Source organism: Nelumbo nucifera, chromosome 3 (assembly GCF_055504915.1).
Source record: "Nelumbo nucifera cultivar China Antique chromosome 3, China Antique-T2T, whole genome shotgun sequence".
In the NCBI taxonomy this organism is placed as follows: Eukaryota; Viridiplantae; Streptophyta; class Magnoliopsida; order Proteales; family Nelumbonaceae; genus Nelumbo; species Nelumbo nucifera.
The window spans coordinates 27,371,216-27,390,073 of NC_142651.1; the positions used below are offsets into that span (position 1 = coordinate 27,371,216).

At 38.1% G+C, this 18,858-nt stretch overlaps 1 protein-coding gene across 5 annotated transcripts in view; it reads left to right on the forward strand.

The window, feature by feature from the left end:
* Positions 1–2,374: 2,374 nt before the first annotated feature.
* Positions 2,375–18,858, forward strand: part of POLD2 (DNA polymerase delta small subunit) — a 51,618-nt gene continuing 35,134 nt past the window's right edge. For 2 of the 5 annotated variants that reach the window (XM_010265150.3, XM_088899868.1), the window contains exons 1-4: positions 3,437–3,858; positions 3,987–4,116; positions 4,350–4,456; positions 4,548–4,674. In XM_010265150.3, coding sequence (XP_010263452.1) covers positions 3,799–3,858; positions 3,987–4,116; positions 4,350–4,456; positions 4,548–4,674 — 424 coding nt within the window. In that variant the 5' untranslated portion in view covers positions 3,437–3,798. Of the gene's footprint in view, positions 3,058–3,432; positions 3,859–3,986; positions 4,117–4,349; positions 4,457–4,547; positions 4,675–18,858 lie in introns of those variants that run through there. The other 3 variants (XM_010265105.3, XM_088899869.1, XM_088899870.1) reach the window with 3 other exon arrangements.

The window sequence follows — 18,858 nt, forward strand, 5'->3', positions numbered from 1 at the left end:
TTGAAAACACTACATTTAGTATATATTATATTTGTTATTGTATAATATTTACATACTTAATATAATGTATACTACTATTAAAAGTGTGGAATTTTTGCTTGACTAAAATACCCCAAAATTTTCATTTGATCCCTCCCTATAGAGGTGTAAATTGGGTCATGCTGCTCGCGGCCCAGCATGACGAATTGTGGGCCGTGTTGGGCATGAGGTTTCAGATCCATGGGCTGGCATGGCATAGCATGACTGGGCGGGCCGTGCCACTTGCAGCCCACATGCTGGCACGATCTAGCCCGTGGTTCGGCCTACGGCATGACCCATATATATATTATATTATTTTCAATTTTATTATATTATTTAACTTTACTGTTGCATATGTAAACAATTGTATACTTCAAAATTCATATAAAATAAAATTTTTTAAGATCTTTTTTATTTTTTGTCCTTTTTTTTTAAATTGTGCTAAATTTTTCATTGCTTTTTTCAAAGTTAAAAAATGGCTTAACCTAGTTCGTGGCTTGGCTTGGCCCACGGACCAGCCTGACCCGCAGCATGACACAGACCCGTGTGGACTCGAGTCATGGGCCGTGCCGGGCCAAACCCCCAAAGTATCGCAATGGAGGGAAAAGCACTGTCTGCGTGTTGTGTCGGCCCAGCATGACTTTATTTTCACATAGACCTCTCTAATTGTAAAAGGTAAAAATGTAATTTGAACAACAACATTTATCTTCATTCAAGTCCCTCTCATTATATCATATATTAAGGTATTAATTCTCATTAACATTCATATAAAATCTTGACTAGAATACTCCTATTTATGAATTTGGCACCTCCTAATTGTGGGGCACAAAATGTAATTTACACTACAACATTTCTCCTCATTCAATTCCTTCACATTAAGTCTTATGTTTAGGGAATTAACTCTAATTCTTTCATTGAATCCTATATTAATTAACCATATTAAAGTAAATGATAAAGTGATGAAACCTTCATTAAAGTTTTTACTATTGTTGAAACCTCATATGAAGTTTGGTAACGGTAATCACTTCTCATGTACTTTCTAACACAATTAAGAGTACAACCCCGTGTTAGAATCTTCTAATAGGAGGCACAAAAATGTCCAAAATACCCATGTCGTTACTTTTGATCAAAATGTTTATTTTTATAGTTTTAACTTCATATCAATCTACCCAAGCCCTTTCTGTATATTTTTTGAAATTGATTTATTTTTAAATTTGCTCATCATATCAAGTGCGCAAAGATTAAGTTGCAACTTTAAACTATCCTTTTTTTTGTTCATAAATTTTGTATTGATTTTTCTGTAGAAATCAACCTCAATAGTAATTGTATGGGCATTTTGGATATTTTCATGATTTTTGTTAGAGAATTTTAACATAAGGGGTCTACCAGCAATAGTGTTAGAAAGTTTAGGGGAGGTGATTGCAATTACTCAACTTCTTCAACAATGGTCAAAAGTTTCATGGGAGGTTTTAGCAATTTACTCGGAAGAAAAATAAGGGCCCACTTGGGGTTAGGAATTAGAATTGGAATGGGCCATTCCAATTCCAATTGTTTGGTTGGGTGGAATCAAAATCCCATTCCCATTCCTGGTGGAATGGCATTCCCCCATTTGAGGAAATGGCCATTCCCTCCTCCATTGGGAATGAAATCCCATTTCGGCTGATTCCAATTCCTATATGAACCAAACACACTATGGGAATAAGACCATTCTAATTATGATTATGACAGATTCCAATTTTGATTTCGATTGTGAACCAAATGAACCCTAAGTGTGACAAAGAATTATTATTTTTGTTGATGGTAGAAATAAAACACAAATTTAAAACCAACATAGAAATGGAATTATTTTCTTGTTCGATGTAGAGTCAATAATTCAACATAATATCATATTAAATAAAAATAAGTGTGACAAATAAGAACAATTTGTAGGGAGAATGAATTGGTGTATATAGTGGAGGTATTTGACATTTTGAATGTTTATAGGTGTGCAGTGGAATTCAAAAATTTGCATTGGACCTGTCCGTACTTTTCCATAATTTTTATATGTATAGAAATATAAAAAAATTGTATTATATTTTGAAAATATATTATTAATTATAATTATATATACATATATTTTTTGAATATACATGGAAAAATATATGATATGGAAAAGATATGGGATGAGATGGGTTATCCCAGGTAACCGGTTTCAAAAACAACCATTTTAATCACATTTCAAAAAAGGGGGACTGTTCACCTTTTGATCTCCTTCAAGCTCTCAACCTAGCAGCGACAACCCTCAATACCTCCGTCCAACTCGGTCCCCCTCTTTCTCATTTTTATCTCTTATATCTCTCCCCAAACACAAAATACCCAGTGGGTATTACCCACTATTCATCTTCTCTATTGGAACCAACAGCGGACATACAGAGGACTATTCACATCTTTCAGCCCTTGACACAGCAAAAACTAGTGGCGGCAACCTTCCCTCCGATCTCTCCTCATCTTCTCTCTCTCTCTCATTTTTCTCTATTCTTTTCTGCCATATTCTTCATCTTCTTATCTTTGTTGCAACCACCTCGCCTGTTATTATCTCCACCATTGCAACCGGTACATTGTTCACTTTCATCTTCAAACTCTCAGCCGAAAAGAGCAGCAGCGGCAACCTTCCCCCGATTTCTTCTCCCCTTCTTTCTCATTCTCATTTTCTCATTCTTTTCTAGTTTTATCCATCACCATCTTCTTCCTCTTATTCTCTTCATTGCAACTACTTCCCCTGTTCTCCCTTTCACCGCTACAATAGACCCCCCTGTTCACTGTCACCTCTATTGTTGCCGAATCCAAACTTTCCCCTTCCCTCTCTTTCTCCCATTATACCTTGTTACTGTAATTACAGCCAAACCACTACTACAACTCCAAGCAGCCTACAACTCCAAGCAGCAAGCAGTGTTCTCTCAGACTCCCAGCTTTCTCTTCGTCTCTCTCACTTCTCTCGAACCCTCTCTCTCCCACAGCATCACCTCCACTCTAATTTCCTTGCAGCTCTAAGCACCGAAGGCAAGAGTGGATGACCCATACACTCTAATTTCCTTTTTTTTTTCATTGCTGACTTCTAATATCACTTTTAGTTTTTATTTTGGATATTTTAAATTTTAATCATATTATAAAATGATTAGTTAGCGGTTATTAAAGTAAATCCGAAATTGCTGTAAACGTGTACGAAGCATTGTTAAAGATTTTGAATACAATATGATTTTCCATATCACAATCGGGTATTGGCTTTGCAGGCCCGGGCCGGGCCAAGCCTCTGGGTTTGGGCGCCCAGAAATTCGCAGGCAGGAGTGATTACCCCTTGGCCCTGGCGGGAAAGTTACTGTATATCCGTATGGCTAGCATTGCTAAAATTTATTTAGATAAATTTGATTCAGTAGTGTACACTTTAACAAGCATTTCAAAGGTGGAAGTGACAGTCAGAGAGATGGCGCGAAAAGCATAGATATCCGAAACCGGAAATATTTTTCAAGTTTTTCCATTTTTTTCTTTCTTTATCTATTAAGAGAAAGAGCGCGAAGAGCAAAAATTATTATTGTTGTTTTTTTTTTTTTTTTTTTTAATTTAAAATTCTCAAATCTTCACCTAATTTCTTCAATTTCTGCTGAAGCAAGCCCAGATTGCTTATGTTTTGAGTTTTGACTTTGGAGGATCGTTTAGGCCTTAGGGTCTCCAATTTTTTGTTGAGAAGCGGTTTTATGGTGGTTGGTGCTGTCTGATAGGATTTTGAGTTGAAAAAAAAGAAGCATGGAAATCGATGCTGTTGCGAAAAATTTCCAGAGGAAACTATCCGTCTATCAGTCTCTGGTATTGTAATCTCCTTTTCAAGTGTCTCTCTGTTTGTGCATTTCCGTTTTAGATTATTTTCTGTTTTGTGGCATTTTAAAGTTTCACGCAGGAAATGGGGTTGTTTTTCTTTCTTTCTCGCTCTACAGGATGAGAGATTCGAGATTCAGAAGGAGATGTATAGAGGGCAGCAGTACAGCCAGATTTACTTCATTCGTCTCCACAAGATGAGAAGTCTCCTTTATTCCCTCGTTGAGAAATGGAAGCCCGATGTACCCGGTACTTCCCAACTTACTGATTCTTGTAATTCATTGGCATGTTAAGAAAAATCCCATCGCCTTATGATGTAACAAAGGGAACTAATAACTAACCAATTGATCAGAGCTAGAAGCATAAAATACTGAGGTTAGGTTTGGCAAAGATGACTTTTAAGGTTTTATTTTTTTACTTTTGCATGTTTGAGTCGTTTAATTTTAATTTTCTATGGTTTTGGGGTTTTGATCCTGGTGCAGTTTGTACGGTTTTGGGACTTGAAGAAGGAAAAGAATGCATCATTGTTGGAACTTTATACAAACACATGAAGCTCAAACCTTCGGTTCTAGACGAGTACTCAAAAGAGGTTTGAAGGTTCTTAAAGAAGGTTATATGAATGTAAATTAAGATTATCATCTGTTCTGTTCTGAGCAATTTTGTCTAATTTTATTTTTCAGAGATCTGTAGCTCCTCTGGTTAAATCTCATAATTTCATGCATCCTGATGACCAACTTGTTTTGGAAGATGAGAGTGGTAGGGTCAAGCTTGGTGGAACTTTTCTTGCACCATCTATGTTTGTGACAGGTCAGCTGGCCAAAAAGTTGGTTATATTTGAAGCTTACATTGTGTACAAGTTGTTAGGTTGTAGGATCTGTAAAAACTATTGGTCCTGTTGGATTGAAGAGCGTGTAAGAGAACTACCATGGCACTGTCTTGTATGTTTTAGAAAAGCCAGCAGGATTGTGAAAAAAAAATTTCAAAGGGGAACAAATTATTGACTTAATGTGGCAAACAATTTTGCATGGACACAAACATGTAATTAGCGGGTGGTGGAGATTTACATGTATCGCTTACATATTTATATAGATAGAAAATAGGAAATGATTACAAAGAGTTGCAAACAATATAAACAAGTGAACAATATGTACCATGCATTCTAATCACATCCACTTAACGACAATATGATTCTTTAATGGAGTTTTGGGATTTCATTTCCATGTATACTTTGGTTTCTATTGAAATGGAACTAATTTGTGATTATTTATGAAGGATCAGAGCAGCATTGCGAAACTATGGAAAAATTAAATGGCTGCTAGAAATCTTGGGATAAAACTTTAGAAAATGAAATGGTGAAGACATGTATGATTTACATGATAAACAGCAAGTGGTAGAAGCTGTTGAGCAAGCCTGAAGCTAACAATATAACATCCAAGTTATAAATGAATAATGGTTCATATCTATGGTCATGAATTTCAAAAATGTGAATGCTTAAATGGATTAGTGGTAAAACTAAAAAGGACAGGATTAGAAATGAAGTCATACAAAGGAACCTAAGCATAGCTCCAGTAGGCAGTGATAAAATGAGAGATAGTAGATTGAGGTGGTTTGGTCATGTGCATAGAAGACCATCTACAGTACCTGTTAGAAGAAGTGATCTGTTACAAGTAGAATGGCCTAGAAGAGCTAGATGAAGACTGAAAAGGACTTGGGTGGAAGTCATGAGAAATGATTTACGTGGCAATAATTTAACAATAGATATGGCACTGAACAGTACGGAATGTCAAATGACAAAACAAGACTCGTGTAGCCAACCTCATTTGGTTGCGACAAGGCTTAGATGATGGTGATCCATGGTCATAAATTTCATCTTCTGGCTTGTAACATAGAACTATAATGTTCATAGTGCTTTCTTTCAAAATATTGAATCCAAGCTAAAATGTGGATTGGTTGTAGATGAAAATATGTGAAATAGTTGGCCTTCATTATATAGATATATTTTTTAATCTTTGTATGAACTGTTGTGTTAAAAATATATTTATTTTAGTTTATTGCTTTTAAATTTTGGAGATGTTGTCTCCTTGTTACTATTACTATTACTATCATCATCATCATTGTTATTGTTACTGGAAAGATCATTTCTTTTGACCTATTTATGGATTTATTTTGCCTCCTTTTTTTCTATGTATGCAAGGTTTGATATTTGTACCAACTCTTAGCTTAGTTCAACAAAGCCTTATCCCAACCATGTGAAGTTGGCTGAATGAGTCATGTTTCATCATCGTGCTTTATTTAGTGCAATGCCCATTGTTGTATTGCGATTTGTAACCCCCTATTTGCTAATGTTCATCCATTCATCCTAATAAAATATCTTCTTAAAAAGCAATTAAAATTATAAAATGATTATTTTTTGTGTGAGAACTAAGAATCTAAAACCCTAACATGGACTTGTTTGGGCTTGCCTTGAGGGGTGTGGCACAAAGGCGGCTCGTGGAATCAGGAATGTAATATGTTTTACATCACATTAGCTACTTGAAGTAACGCAATTGAGGAAAAAAAGAGATTGTGGGTTTTACATGCTCAAAAATGTTTTATATGTTTGGTTTTATTTTTAAATTTTCATTGAATATGCTTTACATGTTATGTTTATGTATTTTAATTTTAGATAATATGTTTTTTAAAATGTTTATTTTAAAATTTAAGTTTATATTTTTATTAATATTATGTTTAGTATAGTATTGTTTGATTTTTTTTTTGCATTTTTGACATTTTTTGGAGTTTTTAGCATTTATTTTTGCGCCTGTGCCTTTTTTGCACCTTACACTTTTAAAACATTGGCCTAAACCATCTTAGTCACTATCCTTCATTTTATAAAGTCATCAAGTCTACTCTTAGGTTCTTGTGAATATTATTTTTTTTTCCAATCCTATCTTTTTGAGTTTTTCCACTCACCCATGACTATTCTTAACTTTGTTCATCTCTTTTTAAATTTTTTTTTTTGATAAGTTAACTATATTCATCTTTTGAATATGTTGCTTCTTGATTTGAACACTTCCCATAACACTGGTAGTTTTATAGTCATCTTATAAAATTTCCTTTAGCCTGATTTGTATTCCTTGATATGCAACACTTTAGATGCATCCCAAGGAATATAAGTTTCAACGAAATCATAAAAAAATTGTGATTTTGTTTTGGTTTCAGGAATGGCTGGAATGAAGTATGTAGAGTACTATTTCCTTAGTTTTGGTCTAAAATTGATATAAAATAGGAGTCTTATTGGTTGTTTGGGTGATATCAATAATCTTTTTTTTGATAAGAGATTACTGTTGATGAATTTGCTTGAAATTCTGATTTTGACTTTTAAAATTTCATTGAAATTCCAAAAAAAGAGGTTTGGAGCCATTGTCAAAAAGCTAGTGTTATACCTTTATGCACCCCTTTATTTGGTTAAATCTGACTCTAATTTTATGGGCAACATCCTCCTCATGTCTCCCGTACTAATCAAGGTAGCAGAAGAGGTCACATTGTGGTATCTCTCTATCTCAAATTTGAATTATACCGCACTTGACGGTTCTAACTCCCATTATTGTTATATTTACATTGTGCGCGCACACACACACATGTATGTATGTATGTATGTATGTATGTATGTATGTATGTATGTATGTATGTATGTATGTATGTATGTATGTATGTATATATATATATATTCTGTTTTATTCATACTTATCTTAAAACCTTTATTTTTACAGCTTCTCTCTTTAGATCTTATTTTTGCATTTAGTCACATTCTTATTTCATCAATCAATACTGTATTGCCAGCAAACAACTTACACCATGGAATCTCCTAACATGTTTAGTCGGTTCATATGGAGTATGGACTAAGTGTTGATGGGTCCTATTACTATTTGATACTCCCTTCTTTCCTTAAAACCACCATTTTATCTCTCTAGGAACTCTATCATATGCCATCTCCAAATCAATGCATGTAATAAATAAAGTAGTTTGTTACCAATCAAAGAAAAATAAAATCAAATTAGAGCTTCATTGGAAATGTTTCCATGTTTCAATAAAACATTGTATTTGTTATTATTATTATTATTTTGTGCTGTGGATGTAACATTTTGGCCAAAAAAGAACTGAATCTTACCGAAGTCTGAGAGGAACTTATCAGAGCTTGTAATATTTTTATCCCAGAAGGATTTCTGTATAAACACCATGAAAGTGGAAACATTTTAATGGGAATAGCTTTTGTTTTGATAGAAGTCCAAAACCATGCATATTACCAGATGGTACGTTTTAGCATGATAGTGAGAGAAAAAGAAAGATGAAAGTGCTCCTTTTATTGGGTGCTTTGTGCTACACTTGAACAGTTGTATGTATTTATTGCCACATTATGCATACTAAAGCTTTAATTATATGCTAACTATATGATTAGAGCTTAAAAAATGTTGTTAGAACTTTTTATATTAGAGCTTTTAAACTTGTTTCCTTTTATGTTTTTGGATTAGTAACTGAAAACCTTGTTTTATTAATGTATGGAAAGAATTTGTGTGATATGTACAAAGAAATATGTCTAGGCATCCCATTGTAATAGGCTAGATCTGCTACCTATCCAACCCTTTTAATCTTTGTTTTTTACTTTATCTTTCAACTTCAGTAGGGATGATTCTCCAATACAATTGTGTCTTACATGGTCTTTAAACCCACATGAAGCTTGCTTTGACCTCCCTAGCTAGAGTTCTTATTTCTTTTAGGGTGCATTGGTATTGCCATGGGCCATGGCCCTGCACTTATTTTTTTTAAGACACACCATTATGACTCTTGAATCTTCTTCCATCAACATGTCATAGTAGTTGAGTTCTTTCTCTAATTTCAGCCCATAGAGGACAACCAACAAGTCTTGTTTGGTTGAATTTTCATACCTTATAGGCCGGAAGATAATGCTGCAAGCATTCCATCATGGCTTTTAAATGCTCCCCCTATACCTGAAAGACCTGGATTCCTGTACTGCATGCTGCACCCATGACCCATCAAAGTTGAGCTTGACATTGTCTTTTGGAGGGGGAGGCAAATAGGAGGATACCAAGTTGATAGCTAATGAAAAGATGCAATCTGCTAGTCTCTCATGATATCTCCCATTGAGAAACGTTAAAAATAGGCAATATTTTAACCCAATGAGACACTTCTATTGTGATTTTCTCAATCATTGCCTCTTGAGAGTGAGATACTTCTTTTAATGTTTAATTAGTGCATATTAGTGGGTTTCATAGATAGCATCACATGCGTGCCATTGTTACATGATAGAAACTTTAAACAATATCATCATCACCATCATCCATGCCTTGTCCTAACTATATGGGGTCGGCTGCACAAATCCTATCTCACCAATCTATTCTATTTAAAGCCATGTCCATTGTTAAATTATTAGTGCTTAAATCATTTCTTGCTACTTCTACCCATGTCCTTTTTGGTCTACCTTGAGCTCTTCTAGCCCCTTCAATGTTTAACAAATCACTTTTTTAATTGGTGCAGTTGGTGGTCTTCTTTGCACATGCCTAAACCATCTTAGTCTATTCCCTCTCATTTTATCACATATTGGAGCTACTTCTAGGTTCCTATGGATAACTTCATTCCTAATCCTATCCTTTCTAGTTTTCTCATTCATCCATCTTATCATTTGCATTTTTGCCACATTTATTTTTGAACATGTTGTTTCTTGACAGCCCAACACTGTTTTATAGAAGTTTCCTTTTAATCTAAGTGGTATTAGTCTATCACATAAAAGTCCATATGCACCCTCTTCATTTTGCCCATCTTGCTCTAATTCTTGTAGAGATAGTGAGAAGATCTAGCAGTGGGGCTATTTTTGTACTTTTACTTCTTTTGTTGCACATCTATTTTCTGTACTCTTTCTTTTGTACACTAAGGGCAGATTATCTTTTATGGTGTCAATAGTCGTAAGGTGACACACCCACCAAATTGTTTGTTCTTTTCTCTCTTCTATCTCTGTCTTTTCGACTTGACTCTGACATGGTATCAGAGCAGGTCACGATCTGATCTGCATATAGTATCTTTTTAATTATCTCTGTTGCTGCTGTCTCAAGAACTCTCTAACAGTATTTAGGAGGCTCTTGAGTGTCTTTGAATCTTCTCCCTAGAGAAGCTTCAGGTCTGAACTTTACAGATCATTTCTTTGGATTGTTGCGCCATCAGATTTCTCCTTCTTCTTGGATCTCCTTGTAGAGGCACCGGATCAACCTGAAATCTTAGATCTAGTGTCGTCTGGATCAGATCTACTGGATCCTTTTGGTTTGGTTTGCATCGGGTTTGATTTTGAAGGGTTTCAATCCACTTTTTAGTTCAGCAAAATACTACGGTTACCTTTTTTGGACCTCGGCTAAAAGGTACTCTCTTTTCTATCCTTTGGTTAGAATTTTATTGATTTCTTGGAAGCGTATAATGCTGTCTTTTGTCCTTCAATGGCATTAGAAAGGATGGAGGTTCTCCCTATTAAATTCAGTGGCACAAACTATGTTTTATGGAAGTTTAACTTTCAATACCATGTCGAAGCCAAGGGTCTTTGGGGATATCTGGATGGTTTTGTAGCTAAACTTGATGATTCAGATATTAAGGGTCTTGTTATAATTCAGGTCTGCCTTAGAGTTCTGCCTGACTGAGTTCAGTTATGTAGAAGAAGAAAAAGTGATAAAGAAAGAGAGAGAGAGAGAGAAAGAGAGAAGAGAGAATTCTAGTTCGAACTGAAAGAGTCAACTTGACTTCTCCCAGTCGGCCAGTAAGTATTTATATTATTATTAAAACATGACTGAAAAGACCTATGTGCCCTTACTTAAGTTAAGAGCACATGTTTCAACACAACATTACAAATCAACAACATCAATCAAGGTATAAAGACAGAAATACCCCTACGCTAACACTCCCCCTCAAGCTGGTGAGTATATATCATATACTCCCAGCTTGTTACATATGTAGTCCACCCTTCCCCGACTCAAGCCTTTTGTAAATAAGTCAGCCCACTGATTTCTTGTATTAACATGTGTAGTGTCTAGCTTTCCATTCAGCACCTTCTCCCTCACAAAGTGACAGTCAACCTCAATGTGCTTGGTTCTTTCATGAAACACTGGATTAGAGGAGATATGAACTGTAGCCTGATTATCACAATAGAGCTTCATTGGAGTATTAATGTTGTACCCTACTTCCTGTAGAAGGTTCCTTAGCCACACTAATTCACAAGCGGTGTGAGCCATAGCCCTATATTCTGTTTCTGCTTCTGCACTGCTTCTTGCCACAACCGTTTGCTTCTTACTTTTCCATGTCACTAGGTTACCTCCCAGAAACGTGCAATAGCCTATAGTAGATCGCCTATCAGACATAGAACCGGTCCAATCAGCATCAGAATACCCTTCTATTTCAAGTTTTCCCCCACTCTTGTATATCAGACCGCGACCCAGAGCCCCTTTTAGATACTTCACAATTCTCAGAACCGCATTCCAATGAGGAATCAGAGGTTTTTGCATGAACTGGCTTACCACACTAACTGCAAATGAGATGTTTGGTCTGGTAATGGTTAGGTAGTTCAGTTTGCCCACAAGTCGTTGGTATCTGCCAGGGTCTTCAAACACTTCACCCATATCACTGCTTAGCTTGGTATTTGTGTCCATGGGTGTTTCAGCTGGTTTGGCACCCAACAAGCCTGTTTCTTCCAGCAAATCAAGCACATACTTCCTTTGGCACATGTTAATCCCATACTTGGATCTCACTACCTCTATCCCCAAGAGTATTTCAGTTTACCCAGATCCTTTGTCTGAAAGTGATCCTGCAGATAAGTCTTTAGCCTGTCAATACCAATGTTATCATTCCTAGTAATAACAATATCATCTACATACACCACCAACAGTATTTTTCCTCCCGGAGAGTCATGACTAAATACAAAATGGTCAACTTTGCACTGTTTCATGCCAAACTTCTTTACCACCTCACTGAACCTACCAAACCATGCTCGGGGAGACTGTTTAAGCCCATATATAGCCTGCCTTAGTCTGCACACCTTACCATCCTCCCCTTGAGCAACAAACCCTGGAGGTTGCTCCATGTAGATCTCCTCGAGTAAGTCACCATGCAAAAAGGCATTCTTGATATCAAGCTGATATAGTGGCCACTCATACATGGCTGCAAGAGAGATCACAACACGAACTGATCCTATCTTAGCAACCGGTGAGAAGGTCTCTGTGTAGTCAATGCCATAGGTTTGGGAGTACCCTTTTGCAACTAATCGCGCTTTCAGGCGTTCAACACTACCATCAGGCAGATACTTAACCGTATAAACCCATTTACAACCAAGAGCTTGCTTCCCAGGAGGAAGAGCAGTGAGGTCCCAAGTATGATTATGATGAAGGGCTGAGAGTTCTTCTTCCATGGCACGACACCACCCTGGAGAGGCAAGGGCTTCCTGGACATCTTTAGGAACAATAACTGATGATAACAAGGTAACAAACTGGCGATGGGAAGCGGAAAGGTGAGTAAGAGAAACATAATTAGAAATGGGATGAAGGGTGCAAGTACGTTTACCTTTCCGCAAAGCAATGGGTAGATCAATCTCAGATGCTAAGTGGGGGTCTGGTGCCGGATCCGTCGACGGAGATGTAGTTGGAGGAGTAGTAGTTGGTGCACGTGGGCGATGTGTATACACATGACAGATAGTGGGCGTTCAACAGGTGGTGGCACCGAAGGCAAGGATTTGGTCACGACTGGAACAAAGGGAGGATGATCGACAACGGGAAGTGGAAGAGGAGGAGGTGATGAGGAGGAAGAAGCATCACCAGACCCCAAAAAGAACGGAGTAGACTCAAAGAAACTGACAGCAGCACACACAAAGGACTGTCGAGAACCGGGATGGTAACCCCTATACCCTTTCTAGGTCTGAGAATATCCAAGGAAGATGCACTTGAGAGAATGGGCATCAAACTTGTCGTTCCCGGGACCCAGATTATGGACAAAACAGACACCCAAAAACTCTCGGCGTAAGAGGGAACGGAGACAAAGTGGGAAACAAGACCTGAAACGGAGACTGACCATCAAGGATGAACGTGGGCATCCGATTAATCAGAAAACAAGAGGTAAGCACTGCATCACTCCAAAATGGTTTGGGAACATGCATGTGATGCATTAGGGATCTTGCTGTTTCAAGGAGATGGCGACTCTTTCTCTCAGCCACCCCGTTTTGTTGTGGGGTGTAGGTACACGAGGTCTGATGTATAATGCCGTGTTGGTCCAGGTATTTCTGAAATGATGAGGATAAATATTCGCGGCCATTATCAGAACGAAAAACTTTGATGTGGGTACCAAATTGGTTACGAATCTCAGCATAAAATTTTTGAAAAATGGTAAACAATTCACTTCTTTCTTTCATTAAATAGAGCCACGTCATCCTTGAAAAATCATCCACAAAAATGACAAAATATCTGTATCCATTATATGACATTATTTTATAAGGACCCCAAACATCTGAATGAACTAAAGAAAAAGGACTCGACACACGGTTATCAACCCTAGAACTAAAGGGAACACGATGGTGTTTCCCAAACTGACACGACTCACAATCCAAAACAGAAAGTTGACTCAAGGACGGAACCAAGGAATTCAAGACTTTGAGCGACGGATGACCAAATCGGCAGTGCCACTGGAGAGGAGAAAGAGATGACTGGAGAGCTGTTGAAGTTCTACCACCACCACCGTCAAGATAATATAGTCCACCTGCTTCATGCCCTCCACCAATCTTCATCCCCGTCTTGAGATCTTGAAAGACACACATAAAAGGATAAAAGGTAATGGAGCAGTTAAGTGATTTGGTCAGCTTACCTAACAAACATAAGGTTAAAAGGCAATTTAGGAACATACAGAACTGATGAGAGGGATACAGGATCTAGGTCAACATTACCAACACCACAAATTAAGGATGTGGAACCATTAGCAAGGGTGACAGATTGTGATGTTGAGCAATGAGATAAGGAGGAAAACACACCTGGAGTTCCAGTCATGTGATCGGAGGCTCCAGAGTCAATGATCCAGGGATTGGGTGTAGATGCCAGACAAGCCATACCTGAGTGAGCAAAAATTGCCGTGTTCTGCTGTGATTGGATAAACCTCTCATATTCATCATGGGGAACACTCACCATCTCCTTCATGGGACCATCTGTGGATGTAGGAAGCAACTGGTCAGATGAATGATTCTCCTGTCTAAAGCTGGAACTTGAGTCACCGGTCGCGGCATGATTGGCCCAGGTTGAGGGAGGACCATGTAGATCATAACAATAGTTGATGGTATGTCCATCCATACCACAATGAGTGCACTTCCTCGGGCCTGAGCTACGTCCTCTACCACGGGCTCCCCCTGAATCTCTGGTCCCAGTACGACCACCACCACGATTATGAGTAGACCCACCATTGCCACTTCGGCCATATGCAGAACCACTACCACCACCACGGCCAGACTGAGCTCCCCGAGCTCCACCTCTACCACCACGGCCTCTCGATGCAGCAAAGGCAGATCTATCTGAGATATTCGAGTTCTCAGTAGATCCGATAGAAATCCTCCGAAGTCGAGCAAATACCTCTTCTAGGGATGGAAGAGCTGATCCCTCTAATATCTGAGCCCGTACTGGTTCATATTTAGACTTTAGTCCCACCAAAAATCTAGTCACATCAAGCTGCTCTCTCTGTTGTTGTTGAATCTTGACATCAGAAGTGAGAGGATGATAGACATTCAACTCATTACGTATGTTCCTCATGTTGGCATAGTACTCAAGACTCTGATTGCCTTGTTGCAGATTAAAGTACTCTTGATAAAGCTGATAAACTCTGGTTGTATTGTCTTGCCCCGAATACAATTTCTTTGCATGGTCCCACACATCTTTGGCAGTATCAAAGAACATGAAGTTCACACTAATCCTGGGTTCCATACTGTTCTACAACCATGTGATAATCTGAGCATCCTCTTGCTCCCAGTCTTCATACTCGTGAGAGTCAGAGGAGGGTTTCTCCTCTCTGATGTGTTTTACTTTCTTCTTTGCCTTCAGAAAGACTTCAACGGATTTAGCCCAAGGCACATAATTCTCTCCATTTAACTTAATGGAGGTCATCTGAACATTCAGGTAGTCTGTAGGCACCATCACACTAGGTTTATAATCATTATTGTCTCCCATTATGTTATCACCAATTCTGCACACTTGCTGAATTCTATTATCATTGAGATCTGCACACTACACACCACTAGGTCACACCTGTCACACTGATTGCAGCACTAATTGTTGCTGGAATGTGTGCTCTTTACACCACAAACCCTAAATCACACCTATCACACTGATTTCAGCACTTGTTGTTGCTGAAAAGTGTGCTCACACCACAAACCCTACTCCTACAACTATCTGAAATCTCACCACTATATGATCATCTCTTCCTTCAAAATGCACTAGCAAATGGTCTGAAACACACCTATTTAATCCATAATAGATATCATGCACTGAAATCTCTTATCTTATTGCTGAAGTAACACCCATGCGAGCAGGAGAGCAGTCCACACACAACAGCCGCTTCACACACAACAGCCACTGCTCACACAGTTCGACCCTCTATTATTCCTCTACTAGGAGAGGGCGATCTCAGAAATCACAACAACCGAGCACGTACGACCTGACTGGAGGCATAGAGACCCCCAAGGGAAGAGGGCGATCACTCATTTTCAGCCCTTTCCCTTATCTCCAATCGAACACAGAAAAAAAGAGGAAAACCCTAGATAGGGTGCGCAGAGAATGAACCCTAGGCAAGCAGAAATCTAGGCAGATTTAACCTAGCTCTGATACCATGTTATAATTCAGGTCTGCCTTAGAGTTCGGCCTGACTGAGTTTAGTTATGTAGAAGAAGAAAAAGTGATAAAGAAAGAGAGAGAGAGAGAAAGAGAGAAGAGAGAAGAGAGAAGAGAGAGTTCTGGTTCGAACTGAAAGAGTCAACTTGACTTCTCCCAGTCGGCCAATAAGTATTTATATTATTATTAAAACATGATTGAAAAGACTTATGTGCCCTTACTTAAGTTAAGAGCACATGTTTCAACACAACATTACAAATCAGCAACATCAATCAAGGTATAAAGATAGAAATACCCCTACGCTAACAGGTCTTAATTAGTGGAAGATCAACATTTTAAAAATTGCATCATGGATCCTATGATCAGTCGAAATTGACAATTGCAATCCCTATGAGAGGGTACAAAACTACCTATGAGATGTATGGGTACCTTGAGAGAGTTTATCAACAATTGAACACCTCTAGGCAATACTAGATAGAGGTTGACATCTTCTCATATTATTAGGGAGAAAGGAAAGTCTAGGAATACTATGCGTGGTTTATTAACCTCTAGATAGAGTATGAGTTAGTACACATGGGAAAGGATCCGTCGGACAGTTGCACGGAGTATATGAAGGAACACTTTGATAGAAGGAAGATTATGCATTTTTTAATGCATCTCAGGCCTGAGTTTGAATTTGTAAAATCTAATATCTTGAGTTGAGGAACACTTCCTGACTTAGATATTATTCTTGGAGAAATTTTGAGAGCTGAAACCAGATTTGCTACACAGACCACTCTTGAATCTTGATGGGAGAAAAGATTCCAACATTGATGCTGTCTTTATTGGGCATGTTGTCTCCCATTGTAAGAAAAAGAATACATGCACGTATTGCAAGTAGTTCGACCATATCGTTATTGAATGCTCTACTCGGCCTCTGAAAAGTGGTGGATCAAATCAGAAGAAAAGGAAGCTACAAGGCCTTTCAGACTGTTGTAGATGGATCAGATGCCTCCTCCTCCATTACTTCTTTGGTTGGCCAAAATGACACCTCTGGTGGCATGTTTGAAGAACGGATTTGACAGGTTATGTCCTTGGTCATCTCCTCAGCCTTCTTTGCTATTGGCTTGTCTGGTAAGTTACCAACCTATTGTCCCTCACCAAATCACCTTGGGTGTATTGACTCAAGAGCCTCTAACCATATGATAGGGGCCACACTTGGTCAATATCCCAAACCCCATCTTCCCAATAAACACATTGTCACTGCAAATGGTGAAAAATTAGACATACTTGGCTGTAATGATTTGTATTTATCTACCTCTAAGTCATCTCCTTTTCATTTATCCAAAACTTTATTTGTACCTAAGCTCACCACTAATTTGATTTTTATTGACCAACTTGTAGAGGAAGGTAACATTGTCTCATTCACTTCTGATGGCTGTTTGATACATGACTAGTAAACTGGGGAGGTGAAGGGGAAGGGGCGTAGAGTAGGACGACTATTTGCTCTAGAGTTTGAGAAGAATAAGGCTGTACCTGTTTCTATTTCTTGTTTGCTTTCTACCACTTTTGGTTTTGAGTCCTTTAATTGTAATAATGATGGGCATTTGTGGCATAAATGCCTTGGCCATCCGTTTTCTAAGAAACTTGATTAGTTATTTGCTTATGGTAGTTTACCTGTTTTTGCAATTTCCTTTAAGAATGTTAATAAAGATTGCATTACTTGTGGTTTATGTAAGAGTCATATTTTACCTTTTCCTTCTCACTCTGCGCATGCTACAGTTCATTTTCATTTAATACATAATGATGTTTGGTTGTTTCCTGTTGTTTCACGCTTGGGTTATAAGTACTTTGTAACCTTTATTGATGATTGCATCCATTTCACTTGGGTTTATTTTCTTCGAAAGAAATATGAATTTTATTCTGTATTTAAGCACTTTCATACTTATGTTACTACCCAATTCGATGCCCGGATATGTGTTCTATGATTGGATTTAGGGGGAGAGTATTTTGTGGGGATTTCCAAATTTACTTTAAACATGGAATTCAATACCAAAAATCTTGTCCAAGCACCCCACAACAAAACAGGGTAGCGAAAAGAAAGAATGTGCATATTTTGAATGTAGTCAGAACACTTCTACAAGATTTTCATGTGCCCTCTTTGTTTTGGGTGGAGGCGGCCAGCACTACTGTGTATCTCATAAATTGTCTTCTTTCATTTGTTTTAAATAATTCTTCCCTTTTTCAATCTCTCTTCCACAAACCTCCAGGTCTATTTATGCTTAGGGTTTTTGACTGTGCTTGTTTTGTTCACTTTCCACATCATGAACGCACAAAGCTAACTACACAAGTGGCTTTGTGTGCCTTTGTGGGGTACCGTTATAAACATAAAAGATTCCTTTGCTATGATCCTTCGGTCTGTCGTATTCGAATCTCTCATAATGTAGTTTTCCTTGAGAGTGTGTTTTTGTTGAACATATTGTAAAATGTCTAGCTCCTTCCACTTCCTTGTTGCATAGTTTTGACTCTGCAGGTACCTCAAGCATACCAATATCACCTTTGTAGCAACTTCAAACCTATTTCCGGAAGCAATGGTCTTCTTCAGTCTCAATGCCCCCTCCTCTCCACCACCAATTGCCGATCCAGTCACTCTAATTGCCCCAATAAGTGCACCTGATTCTCCACTTGAGCCCACTCCATTTTACGTCGTTCTTCTAGAATTTTTTGTCCACATGACTGATATGGTTTTTTGTCGAACCATAGCTCCTTTGTTGTTTTATCTACTACAAACATTCCCAGCTCTTACCAGTAGGTTGTAGTAGAACCACATTGGAAAGATGCCATGGATTCTAAGATTCGAGTTCTTCTTGAGAATGACACGTTGGACTTGGTTAAAGCTCCACTTGAGACATCTCTCATAGGGAGTCTATGGGTCTACTCTGTGAAACTGAAATTTGATGGGAGCCTAGATAGATATAAGGCTAGGTTGGTTGCAAAAGGCTATAAACAGGAATATGGGATAAACTATGAGGAGACCTTTGCTCTTGTAGCAAAAATGACCACTGTACGACTTTTGGTGGCTATATCTGCAGCCAAACAGTGGACAATCCATTACATGGACGTAAAGAAT